Raw genomic sequence first — 13,490 nt, 5'->3', positions numbered from 1 at the left:
TTAACAATAATGTTTCACTCTCCTCGTAACAGTTTTTGACAGCTGAAAGTGAAAGATGAACTTCAAGCTGTGAAGACAACCACCACCGAAACTACACATTTAAGTATTTAGCAAACAATCTGCTAAAATACAAAACCCCAAATGGACAATGACACCCTACTGTGTGCAGTGTGAACTGTACAGATATTTGAAGAACAGGTTTTGGGGTTTCATGTATAGGCTGTGGCAATGTGACTATAAACAGTATGTCACTTCTTTTTAATTACAAGAAAGGATGCACCTTCCAGCATAAAACAGTAACCTCCAACTGAATGAATATTTGAATGACATGAAAAACGGAGTAAATAGGTAAAGCAGAAAGAAAATGTGTATTGCTGGCAAAGACGTGCTGATAGGAAAGTACTGAGCACTTTAATAGTCATATGGGCTATATAACACTTGGAAGAGACTTGCACATAACACTATAATTGCATTTACAAAACACATATACACAGTTTTTAAGACTTAAAGCCAACTTAAATCATTCAACTTTCTACTTGGATCTATTGAAAAACAAATAAAAGCCTTAGAGTGCAGAATGAGTCTGTATTACTGATGGAAAATTAATGAATGAGCACATTTTGGATAGTACAGCTTTAGGGACACACTCACAAGTGCCTAAATTGACTGTAAAGACTTAAACCCCTGTAGGAGGCTCCATTAACCAAACCATCTTAGGGCTTAGATAGCAACCCACTCCAAGTGCATTAGCATAGTTGGTAAAGATACATGTAGGAAAAAAAAATCAATACTGGATGGAACAAGAAGTTTTCCCGGGAAATAACGGTAAGAACACCTAAGATATTAAACATGATGACTCATCAATTAGTGAGCTGCATTTCATCTGAAAGCATCTAAGATTAAAGATATACCTTACAGACATTAGCCGCTGAAAAGCTTTTAACCCAAACTCAAAATGTATTCCACCTTATCAAAAAAAACACTTTTAGTAATCAAGAGTATACCTGCCAGTGGTAAACACTTACATTCAGAATGTTTTGATTTAGATTTTTTTTTTTTGTTCTATAGCATAGGAATAACTTTTTAACAATTAAAGAGTACATATCGAAGACACATATGGAGTAAAAAATGCTAAACTCGTCATTTTTGCTTCCCCCCCCCAGCTGTACACATTAATGAGCTATAAAATAATTAAAGTCAGCAAATGCTTTAGTATTTGCTGTTTGGGGCTCGGTCTTTTGGGGGATTGAGAAAATTTCAGTGGGAGCCTAATCTATTCCTGCAGATGTGATTTTTGAGCTGAAGCATGCTTTCATAATCATGCGCATATTAATAAAACAGATACAGTGGGGATACCTTTTTTTAACTTATTAGCAAGATTTATGTGGTAATAATAAACATGCAGCATGAGACACTAACACACCAAAGGTGCTGACATTAGTAAACCAGCTCTTTTGTGGCCTCATTGTAAATGATGCAAAGTACTGCCTTGCAATGTGCTATACTCAGGTCAACTTATATGCAGAATATTGTATTATATATGTGATTTATTTTATTTCTTATTTTTCCTGCAAATATTGTTTCTCAACATTGTTCCCTGCTGTATTGTTTCATAATATGTTCAAAGTAGGCATTCTAAGCATGTTTTCCTTCCATTTATTCACTGCAACAGTGAACAGATTTTGTCTGACCTAGAAACTTTTTAAAGGCTGTTAAAAATGTTTATGCAATCTAGATTGTTCTGGCTTTCACCAGATGAACAGCCTGTGCTTTTCAAATAGGGAATGAGAGCACGTCACCTGTGCAGATGTGCTGTTCAGTTTCTGAAGTCCATTTTCCAAGCGTTCCATCTTGGCTGCCAGCTCCTTGCTCTTCTTTGCCAGAAGGTTCTGGTACAGCTTTATCTGCTCCAGGAAGGACTTAGGAGTGGTGTAGTTAAACCGACGGTCACTAGCCAGGTAACTTTTGGAGTTCTCATTCACACTGGTGTGAACATAAGCCATGAATTTGCTAACTGAATCCTTTACTGCTGGCTGAAAGATAGTAAATTTGCCAAGAGAAGAAAAGTAAAATAAAATATCTTGTCTTCCATCTCTAGTTATTTATTTTGTAAAGGTTGTAGCAATGATCAATTTCAATGTATATTTGGTAGTTTTGATAAAAAAGGGAAAAGGCATGTTGGTTATAAATAATATAGATATAGATAATAATAATAGAGTTCGAGCTTTCTGTTTACTAATACATAAACTGATACCCAATGAGCATCAGAGACTGTGACTAGTTAAAATCTCTTTAAAGAGGTGAGACCTGACTAGCTGGTTATAAAGATTTTATATTTTATACAGATTGTTTTATATTATGTCTTTGTCTGCTCGTGTAAAATTTAATATCAAATGAGCATCACAACAGTAAAAACAATTTAAACAGTACAGCCTTGACTGACTGTTTTGGTTTGGACAGTTACATTTCTTAAACAGGACATTTTACAAAATGACTAATAGTCTTTCCTCATCTGGCCATTGAATGAAAAAAAGGAAATGATAAAAAATACTGGCATTTGATCCTGGCATCCACTCAAGCTGTCTTGTTTTGTCTATACAGTTAGCAGGGAGTACAGTTTTAAGCTACTAGATTTTGACACAGGTGAGAAGTGCAAGCACTTCTCTGATTTGACATATTTGACTCAGTGCCCACCTCAATGTTTTCTGTCTCCTGGAGAAAGCGCAAGCTGACAGATTCCAATGCTTCTTGCGGCCACTCATGGAACCAGTTAATAGCCGTGCAATTCACTACAGCAGGGAACTTTCTGCTGCGTACTCGCAGCTTGTTTCCCACAGGTGAGAAACACAGGGCAACCTAAAAAAGAACAGCAAAGCAAAATCATAATCATTAACGCATCATCTCAGCTAATTATAGATTTTGAATCTTTTATGATATCAAAATACATTTGATTTGAACAGCAAGGTGGCTTTTACAGTTTTTGTTGGCTTTGCTTTTCAGACCTTCAGTTAAACCGTTCCAATTTAGGATAGAATAACAAGCCTCCACAGCAGTCCAGTAAATAACAATAATCTCAAGGCATTATGCTTCTGTCCCATCAAAAAGAGGACATATTTTAAATTTTCTTCTCTGGTTTTCCCGACGAAAAAAGAAATCAGCTAAAATTCTGATATTATACGAAATTGCTGATTTTTATTTTCCAAACAATGTTCGGTTTGTATTTTAAAAAATCTGATTTTGAATCGGATACATTCCCATATCAGCAATCATTATCACGTCTGGCCTTTTGTCTTTTTACAGCCCATCGCCTGCATCCTAATCACAGTTCCAGTCATGGTCCTTGACATAGGCTGACTCTTTCCAGACAAAATAGTTTTTCAAACAACAAGAAGCTATAAAAGCAATTAGCTGTTTAAATGTGTGGTTTTAGAGGCACAGCAACCACGAACAATAACGTAGCTTTAGAGTTTCAGGTCCAGCTTAATTAGAAAACAAAGAGAGAAATAGTCTTCTTAAATGGCAACTAACACAAAAGCTGCATCCTTCCCTGTAAATATTACCAAGCGAAATAATGAATACAAAAAAAATATAGACAGGTTTGTGGTTTTTTTTCTTAACTATTAAATAAGCCCTAGAAAATATGAATAAAACAGACAGAATGGATTAATTAACTCAAGGACGAACAGCAAGCCTCTGAAAGACAAAAGCTGTAGTGGAAATGCTACTTGACATGTCTTTCTGCTACGAGTGGCAAATAGATGATGTGATGTACTGTATTAAAAAAGAGAGAATATTATGACACTTGTGTCAAATGAACTGTAGGGCAAAAGACTCATTTTTAAATTCTTTATTATTCTTCTGCCTACTTAATATTGCCAATTAGAATTGTACAGCCAACAGATCATTAATCAAAGGCTCTAAATCTCCTGAGCTTTGTTTTAGATTGACTGCTTTTTCAATTAGAAAACGGAATATCTTGCAGTACACTAATGTCCCAATTACAACAGAATACAAAAAAGAACAAATAAACGAAATTGATTTTGATCAACATAAAATTAAGGAATACGTCCATTCTGGTTTCAGTATACAATTCAATGTCTTGATCAACTGAATAGTGCACCTGAAGCTTAAGAAAATAAAAACAACGCTGGCATACTTCTGTTAACACTTTGTCTAAACTATATTTCACTGGACATATACATATACAAAATATGTACATGTAACACTTGTTAAGTGGTCTTCTTTTAATTCAAAACAAGGGTGCACTTTTTATTGCTACTATTAGTAGATTGAAGCTACAATGACATCCTATGAAAAATGTCTTAATTTCATATGGATTGGGCAATTTTACTCTAGCTGATTGTATCTTTTTAGTGGAGTCATTTAATAGAAAAAAATGAGGATGTGCTGGTCCAAGCATACATAAGCAACTAGAAACTGAATTCAACTTAGTTAACTAATTTTGCACATACAGTAGAAACACAAAAGAATGAAGAGGATGATAACCAAGCACACCTTGAGCTGTCTCCGAACACGATCTATGAAGAACTTCCAGCAGTTTTCTCTTGTGTCCAACAATCCCAGGCCCTTGACCTCATTCCTTACACCCGAGATAATGTTTTCAACTTCATCGTCAGGAAACAAATCTGGGATTTCTCCTGTGGTTATATACAGTATATATGGTTGACAATAATTTAGGACAAAACGTCTACATAGCAAAGTCTAAACTTATAATAGGAAATTCACCTGTACAATGCAAGTAAAAATTAAAGTACTGTAAATTAAAGAACTGTAATATGTGAAAAAGTATATTACTAATCACAGTCATGCAGTGTAAGGTTATTGAAATACTATGTTGTCCATTTTGACTTTAATTGACTTTGCCAGGGTTTGGAACTATATATCTTCACAGATATGGCATGGTATGCATTAAATCTCATGGTCTTTAAATATTTCTAAATTTCCAGTAGGCTCGTAGATTTTGTGCCCACGCACTGTAATCTTCATCTTGACTCAGTCTAGAATATTAATGTGTGTAATAATCTAAATATACTGGGCATCAAAAGAAACATATCACACTATTCTACTATGAATGTTTTGTTAAATATATAAATTCTGCATATTGATTAAATGCTGTTGACATAATTTTGATTAATTGATCATTCACAGTTAACTGTGACACATTTGAGTGCATAAGAAATAAATCACTGTATTACTGACAGAGATGATTGGGCACAAATTGTGAGGCAATTTAACCTATTGAATGTTATGGAACCGATATGCCCCACTGATCAAGAGACCAGTGCAATTGTGGCACTGGTATGTTGAGCAAGGTCACAGGTGGACTTGCCAGCAGGGGAGCCAAGATCGATTTTGCAAAGAATCTTGGTGCAGATCTTCCTGAAAGATATCACTGAGTGGTGCAAAAATGGAGAATGACATGATAATGTTTGTGTACAACAGACTAAATCAATTGACAAGTTTAAATGTAATGGTCATAGTGATACAGTGCTCCACTGCTCACATTATGGGACCTGACTTACTGCTTTTCTTGCAGGCTTATCTTGACATGACAAAATTCCAGCAGAACAATACAAGTGCTCATATAGCTCATGTAATAGCAGCTTTCTTACAAGAAGAGAATGTGACAGCTATATCGTGAAATCCCTAATCAGCCGACTTAAGATGTTATGAAAATCTGTGGGATGATTTATGTAATGTGTGCACACAATGCAAGAGTATGACAGTATATTAAATGTATGGATATGTGTGAAAAAAAACATACAGTAACTGCATGTGGGTGAATGAAAATGTAGTTGGATTTTCTACATATGGTACTGAAACCATCTGCCCACATGCCATATTGCTAGAATCACAGTTCTCTATGTTAAACAATGCCAAAATGATTTATTTTACTTTTTTCCCCAAATAGCACCACAGTGATACACTTTAATGTTAATGACTCGCATGCTGGAAATTCAGTTAGCTTTCTATGTGCTTCTACCTGCTTCAATAAAGACATTAGAGTCCTGGGAATGCAAAATTTTAGAATCTCACTTTAAAATGAAACGAATTATTTTTCCCCTAATCAATACTGTCCATCCATTTTCTAACCTCTTTCTCCAATACGAAGACAAGGGGGAGCCAGAGCCTGCCCAGCAAGTAATGATCACAAGGCAGGATACACCCTGGACAGGACTTCAGTTCATCCCAGGATAGACACACAGACACAGACAGGCTCACACTCACAACAGGGACAGCATTCCCAGAAGCCAATTAACCTACCAATATGTCTTTGGACTGTAGGAGGAAACCAGAGCACAAGGAGGAAAGCCACTCAAACACGAGGAGAACATTCAAAATTCATGCAGACAGCACCCCAGGTCCGGAATTGAACACAGAGTCAGTGTTAACCACTGCATCACCCTAATCAAACCTGTTCAGATTATGCTATACACTTGGTGTGGTACAGAGAGTTTTTAATTAGTTAAAATCAATCTAGTTTAATTTTATATTTCATTGTATCATTAACATTGTATAACCAAAATACATGTTAATTGCTTTAACAGAGTTCTCATTTAGAACCAGTATTCATAATTGTTTTCTATGATCACGCTACATTCTTCCTTTGGATGAATTTCAAAATATAAGAAGTTAAAAGAAGCAAACATAGTGGATCAATGTGTTCTTGGATAATGGTGAACTTTATCTTAATTACAATTTTATTATTTATTTGGGAGAAATATAACATTCTGTAGGTTATGAATGGAGTAAAGACATTGTTTTTATTCATATAAAATGTATTATAAAAAGTGCAGCGTAAAAAAAAAACCTAAACCTGACATTTCTTTTCCCAAACAATTGTAATTAACAGAGCACAACTATGATTGCTCCTTTAATCACTTCCAGCTCTTGTTTAATAAAATGTAACTCAAAATATTAACTTGGTTCTATATCAAATGAAAATTGCCAGTTATTTTTTATTTTAAGTTTAGAATTATGAAGTGTATTATTAAACTTGAACTGCAAGCTTTAAGCAGACTTTCAAAATATTTATTTGGTATGTTGTAAAACCAGTTTATAGCTGATCATTATTCTATTCATATGCATATTCTACAGAGATAAAGAAAGCTGCTTAGTCTGGTAAGGTTTTTATTAGAAAACCCTTACAGATAAGGTTATTCCTTAGCATATCAGGGAGGTGGCATTTCAATGGGGGGAAAACATTAAAATACTGTACACATAATGCTATATTCACTATGAAAATGTAGTTATTTTCCTTGATCATGCAAAAACCTCTAAGGCCTTTTGCATACAGAAATGGTTCTGACAGAGACATTTCAACAATACTGTTTCACATCCCACTGAGTCTGCTTCCTGTGGGACTGCTTAAAATGTCCTGAAATCTATGGGCAGTGAGGAGGAAATAAACCCATTACTCTCTGAATGTAACACAAAACCTGTATATGCCTCTTCATTTGTTAAAGGCAGTTTAGAAAAAAAAACATTTAACACATACAGTAAGTAAGACATTTAATCAATTTAAGATCAGTGAATTTTCAACAATGACAAAAATCCTTCATCAATTAATCTATTCTGCCCATGCACCATGGAGAAACCTCTGCATTAAAAACCATCTACATAGAGATACACAGGGAGAATATCTTAAAAGATAACGTGAATGAATTGCGAGTATTGAGTAAATGCAAAATTGTCCAGAAGCTGCATGTTAAATATGGTCTTTGACAGTTGCGCTTCTGATTTCATCCTGCTGTGATGGGTTTTCCTATGTATTGTTTGCTTTTTATGGATTTCTTTGAGGTAATAATTCCTTAAACGTATATAGCACTTTTCTGGACCCTCCCCCCAAAGCCCTTCACAGGTAATGGGGACTCCCCTCCACCACCAATGTGCAGCATCCACCTGGATGATGCGATGGCAGCCATAATGCACCAGTACACTCACTACACACCAGCTATCAGTGGGGAGGAGAACAGAGTGATGAAGCCAATTCATGGGGATTATTAGGAGGCCATGGCTGGTAAAAGCAAGGGAGAAATCTGGCAAGGACACCGAAGTAACACCTCTACTCTTTTCAAGAAACACCCTGGGATTTTTAATGACCACAGAGAGTCAGGACCTCGGATTTAAGTCTCATCTGAAAGACGGTGTCTTCACTATGCTGGTGTATTAGGACCACACAGACCACGGGTTGAGCACCCCCTACTGGCCTCTGTAATAACTCTTCCAGTAGTAACCATAGCTTTCCCAGAAGGTCTCCTTTTCAAGTAGTGACCAGGTTCATACCTGCTTAGCTTCAGCGGGTTGCCAGTTGTGAGCTGCAGGGTGATATGGCTGCTGTTGAGGTGTTTTGTATAATGTCATGCATCTATTGTATATTATTACATATCTGGGTAGACTTTCAACAGCTACAGTATATTATACGACAAGATATTGATGAAATCAGAAAAGGGCATTATGTCAAGATCAGAACTGAAACATGGTGTGTAGTGTTACAGAATAAGTGCATGTGATTTCTGGACTAGGTTGGTAAGGTTGGCCATGAATCAAGAAGCACCTACAATCTACTCATATGAAAAGTATTAGGTATTAACATGAAGGATGACTGTGTCTTACTGTACTGTACATAACTCTTTTTATGTTCAAACACGTTAAAAATAAATAGGAAACAATATTTTCATATAAATGTTTTAAATAAAACCAATGTTTTTCACATATTAATTAATAAAAAAATACTGTTATACATAACAAATACCATAGTTCAACACATGACTACTAAAGTAGTAAGTTATTAGCGACAACGATTGATTTGTTGTTTCAAATAGAATAACGGACGCAAAATAAGGTCTTACCTGATGCTAAGAGGTCATTAACCAATACCAAGAACTTTTCATCTGCAACTTGGGCATCAGTCATTAAGAATACAGTGCCAACATTCTTCAGTCCAGCTTTTATGTACTGCGTAGCTAAATCATTCTAAGTCAAAGAAAACAAACATTCAAATCCATTGTTACATCACAGCAATCTCACTGGTTAAACAGAATGCAAGGTTCTTTTAGCTTTTATAGAACGCAAGCTTTCACAGACATTAAATAGATCTGGTCATTTGTACAGCAAAAAAGCTGCTCTCACTTTTCAAGGATTACCCTATGTTTGCATTTATGTCTACATTTCTGTTCTGATGGACAATTTTAGTTGCAGTCCTTTCAAACTAAACACTTCATTAATATCAGGGATTTTACAGTATCCAACGGAAAAAAAAACTTGGATAAAACGAAACTCATTTGCCAAAAGTACTTGAATGTATGGCAATCACATTCTTTCCATGTTCAAGTGCCTCACAGATATTAAAAGATTTAATGAGACTGAAGGGGGAATACGGTGAAAATATTTAATCAAGCCTTACCATTCATTAAACATGGACTTACCTTAAGATCAGGAATGCCGTACCCTTTCTTTAAAGTAATTTGAAAGACCTCCAAGGAGCTTATAAAGGCTGCCAGTCTTGTCAGGCTCTGTTTACCGCTGCCGCCCACACCAACGAGGAGAGCGTTCCCCCTGGGAGACTCCAGGATACGGTTGATGCGGCAGCTACATCGGCAGCAGGATAAGATTAAACAAGGAGAAAAACGTTTACTATCAAGTAATGAAGCTATTACTTATGAGATTCATTAGAAGTCTTTTACTAACTAACCAACTAAACTGCACAGACTGGGGCAGATATTGGAACGAATGGTATGTCAAAAACAGATTCTAAAAACAATTACACTTTAAACAACTGAGTTGAAAAACTCTAATGAACATCAAGGGTTCACCACTTTTGATTTTTAAAACTAACCACGCCGGCAACTCAAATTTTAAAGAGTCAGAAACGGCTCTCTAATAAAATAATGGTTTCACTAGTTCTCCGGATGATTGCAAAATGGCATCACATACACTTTCACTCCTCTGTTCCTATTTTGCATCGAGCTTCTTCTCCTATCAGCCCACCTCTCACCTATGACTAACTGTCTTGAAAATTATCACTACCCTCACCTTACGACTGAGATGCTGTGAAATTTTCAGCAAAAAATCAGTCAAAGCATTCAACAGCTGTTGATAAAAACTAGCATTATACAGTAGTGACAAATGGCCACAAAGCATACAGTCATGATCTGAGCCTGCAATCTCTTGGGCTGTAGGACACAATCAACAGAGCTGGGATGAGGAACATGTATCTAATAATAGCAATGGCTGATACGGTAAAAAAAATACACCTCATATTTTCTTTTCTTCTAACCTGGTCAATTTGCTGTTCCAAGCTTCCCGAGAGTGCCATTGCTTAGGAAAACCACAGAAAGCAAAATGTGCTAACTCACTGGTTTTAACTAATGATGCAATTAATAATAATAATAATAATAATAATAATAATAATAATAATAATAACAGGAGGAATTATTAATAATAATAAATCTATTAATAATAAATCTAGAAAACATGCTTTGTTCGCCTTACATGTGTGACATGGCATCTTCAAAAAGGACAAGGTTCATGACTGCATTGACTTCATTATAGTTGTCCAGCGCTTCCAGAAGTGTTTTGTTTAAGGTTTCCCATGACTGTATTGGCATGTATTTAGGCTCACCAATTCCAGTGGCAAAATGACAGTACATATTCATTTTCTTTGTTTCCTCCAGGGTTTCTTCAATATCCTAATGTGAAACGAATAAGACAGCTGCACTTTGCTAAATGCTTCTTGAAAATTATAATTATAAATACTTTTACTTAAATGGCGTATGTGACTTTCCATTGATTTCCTAAGAATTGTTTTGTATACAAAAGAAAATTTGTTAAATTAATCAAATGTACTCTATTCAATTACTCATGTTACAGCATGGAACTATGTGCTATGAATGCATGAGAGGTATGGATATGTTTCTGGAATAGGCATTACTGCTTTGGGAAGGCACACAGTAGTTGGTTCCATAATTGCAATAGAAGGTCACAAATCAGGGGAGGCCTTTTAGGATGTTAGATAAGTATTTCAATTGGCTTCCTGAAATAAAATTATGGCAGGGTAATGTGTTGTAGACTCCCACTTCTCTTAAAAAAGTCTCCTCGTCTCAGTTCTGAAATGTACTGTAATTCCCCATTCCCACATTTTTTGCCTTGATTCATGTTTCACCATTGGTTCTAAGTAAGCTTGATGGGTTGACCGTGTCAATTGGGGATTATGAATACTTGAGTAAGGTATCATCTCTCAATCTTCTCTGTTGAAGACTGAAATGATTTAGTTTTTTGAGCCTGTCAAGAGTAGGACATTGCTTTAAACCCAGGAATGAATGGTTACACTTCACTGAGTAGCAATATCTTTTTTTGGAAACATGGCATCCAAAAGTGTACAAAATATTGTAAGAAGGTATTTACTAGAGCATTGTGTATGTACAATGCCTTGATTTCAATTTTGTACATTCCCTTAATTTAAATTGTAAACTTTAAATATCTATCCTATCATTCTGTTTGCCTTTTTATCTACTTTGTCTAGAAGATCAAAATGATACATAAAGATACAGTACAGCAAACAACTCTTTTTCAAAGACAGCATCTTTCTATCTTAAACACTTATAATTTATGTTTTGGCTACCTGCATGTAATACTGTGCACTTGTCTATATTAAATGTCATCTTCCAGGTGTTTGCCATATCTTAAGTGTCTCTTTTTATATTTGCCACACAGTGTCTACTGTGTTCATTTTGGGATCATCACTAAATATTACTAATGTATTAACTATACTTGAATTTAGATAATATGAATTAAATGTTGTTGTTTTTTACTCCTGTGTAAACATTTCATGCTAAATCTAGGTGGTGATGGAGGAGAGTCCCCATTACCTCTAAAGTGCTTTGAGTGGAGTGTCCAGAAAAGTGCTATATAAGTGTCAGGATTATTATTTTGATTTTTAAACCTGAGAAGCCAGGGTGTGCTGGGAATTGAAACATAAAAAAAATGTTTTCCAATTTGCAGCACTCATGGACCACAGCTTGTCAGGACATGCAAGCATTTCTAATTAGCATTTGCACCATTTGCAACATTAGTCAGTGGTCTTCCAAAGCATTTTTGAACTTATGACCTAAAATGCTTTGAGTCCTCAACCTCTGAAAAGTCTCACCTCATAGAACTTTTTCACCATATCAGTCTGTATCTTATCAAAGATCTCAAAATCCTTTTCTTCAACCATCTTATCTCTGTAGACCCTGTTTGACTCATGCAGGTACAATTTCATCAAGTCTTGAGGAGTTTTTAAGCACTCGTTTGTAGAGAATAGAATGCCCTGAAAAAAGATTAAGTTTGAGATTAGATGTATGACTTCTAGGACCTTTTTCTTTCACTTCAGAATATATTAGATTTTAGTATTATCATAAAGTTGACAGCAATATATATACTTCAATATATTTGTTGGGCAAAATAAGGTCCAAACATTGTACAAACTGTAATAAGCACTTAAGAAAATAAATATTGTTTGTTTTAAATACATAAATCGACCATTACTTATTTTTATCTTCGATTATAAATGTAATTAAAAATTTTCACTGCTTGATTGGGGTCATTGTGATAGATACAGTAGATTGTTGGCAAGAAGCTATTTCAAGGCAGAAAGATCCTTACCATGACAATGAGAAGTTTACAAGAAGGCCAGTCAACTGTTATAAATTTTACATTTATATTATGTTTGTTGAAACATCGTTCATCACACTGTGTATTTCTATAACTGTTTACCTACCATTATTATCTAATAATTATTCACTTGTGTACTTTATCTATTAATTGCTGAACCAATCCCACTATAAATTAAGAGTCATATACTTATTAAAAAGAAAAAGTAATAGGTTTATTCCATGCTGAAAAGAGAAGAGAAGAGAGAAGAAAGAAAACACAAAACGTTTTGGTTGTGGAGCCAAAGAAGGAGGCGCCACAGCCAGAATGCTGTGTTTTCTTTCTTCTCTTTTCAGCATGGAATAAAGCTATTACTTGTTCTTTTGCAGCCTACGCATGCTGACGCAGCTACCCACCTGAACCACTTATTAAAATCCATCTTTGCTTAATGTGATGTATAAGGGTGTATCAAAAATCTTTCAAACAAACACTTGCAATCTGGCTACCACACACTTTATTTTGGAAAGCCATTAAACTTTCACAGTAAGGGTCTAGTGCTTGGGTACTGTAGGTCCAGATCCAATATTTTTTCTTACATTTAAAAGCATTATTAAATGCACAAAGTGTTGTATATATAATGTATAAGAGCCTGAGAGTTCAACGGAGCTTAAATATTTATATTATTCATTTTTTAAAAAGTAGATGAAGTAAAATATCAATTCATCACACCAAAATGTAAGCTATTATCTCTCTTCCATGGCTGACAAGGAAATCTGGCCTTAACTGGATCTCATTTACAAGACTAATAAAAAACTCCACAGGCAAAAGAAAGAAAT

The 13,490-nt window shown here is 35.2% G+C and overlaps 1 protein-coding gene across 1 annotated transcript in view; it reads right to left on the bottom strand.

The window, feature by feature from the left end:
• dnah9 (dynein, axonemal, heavy chain 9) overlaps positions 1-13,490 on the bottom strand; it is a 148,567-nt gene that overhangs the window by 66,869 nt on the left and 68,208 nt on the right. Inside the window, exons 42-48 of the mRNA XM_088928171.1 lie at positions 12,170-12,331; positions 10,516-10,712; positions 9,450-9,612; positions 8,874-8,997; positions 4,516-4,658; positions 2,695-2,856; positions 1,800-2,033 (exon numbers count right to left, since the gene is read on the bottom strand). Of these exons, the coding sequence (XP_088784297.1) occupies positions 1,800-2,033; positions 2,695-2,856; positions 4,516-4,658; positions 8,874-8,997; positions 9,450-9,612; positions 10,516-10,712; positions 12,170-12,331 (1,185 nt within the window). The remainder of the gene's footprint in view (positions 1-1,799; positions 2,034-2,694; positions 2,857-4,515; positions 4,659-8,873; positions 8,998-9,449; positions 9,613-10,515; positions 10,713-12,169; positions 12,332-13,490) is intronic.

This window comes from Atractosteus spatula, chromosome 11 (genome assembly GCF_055471065.1).
Source record: "Atractosteus spatula isolate fAtrSpa1 chromosome 11, fAtrSpa1.hap1, whole genome shotgun sequence".
Taxonomy (NCBI): Eukaryota; Metazoa; Chordata; class Actinopteri; order Semionotiformes; family Lepisosteidae; genus Atractosteus; species Atractosteus spatula.
This window is presented reverse-complemented; position numbering and strand designations above follow the sequence as displayed.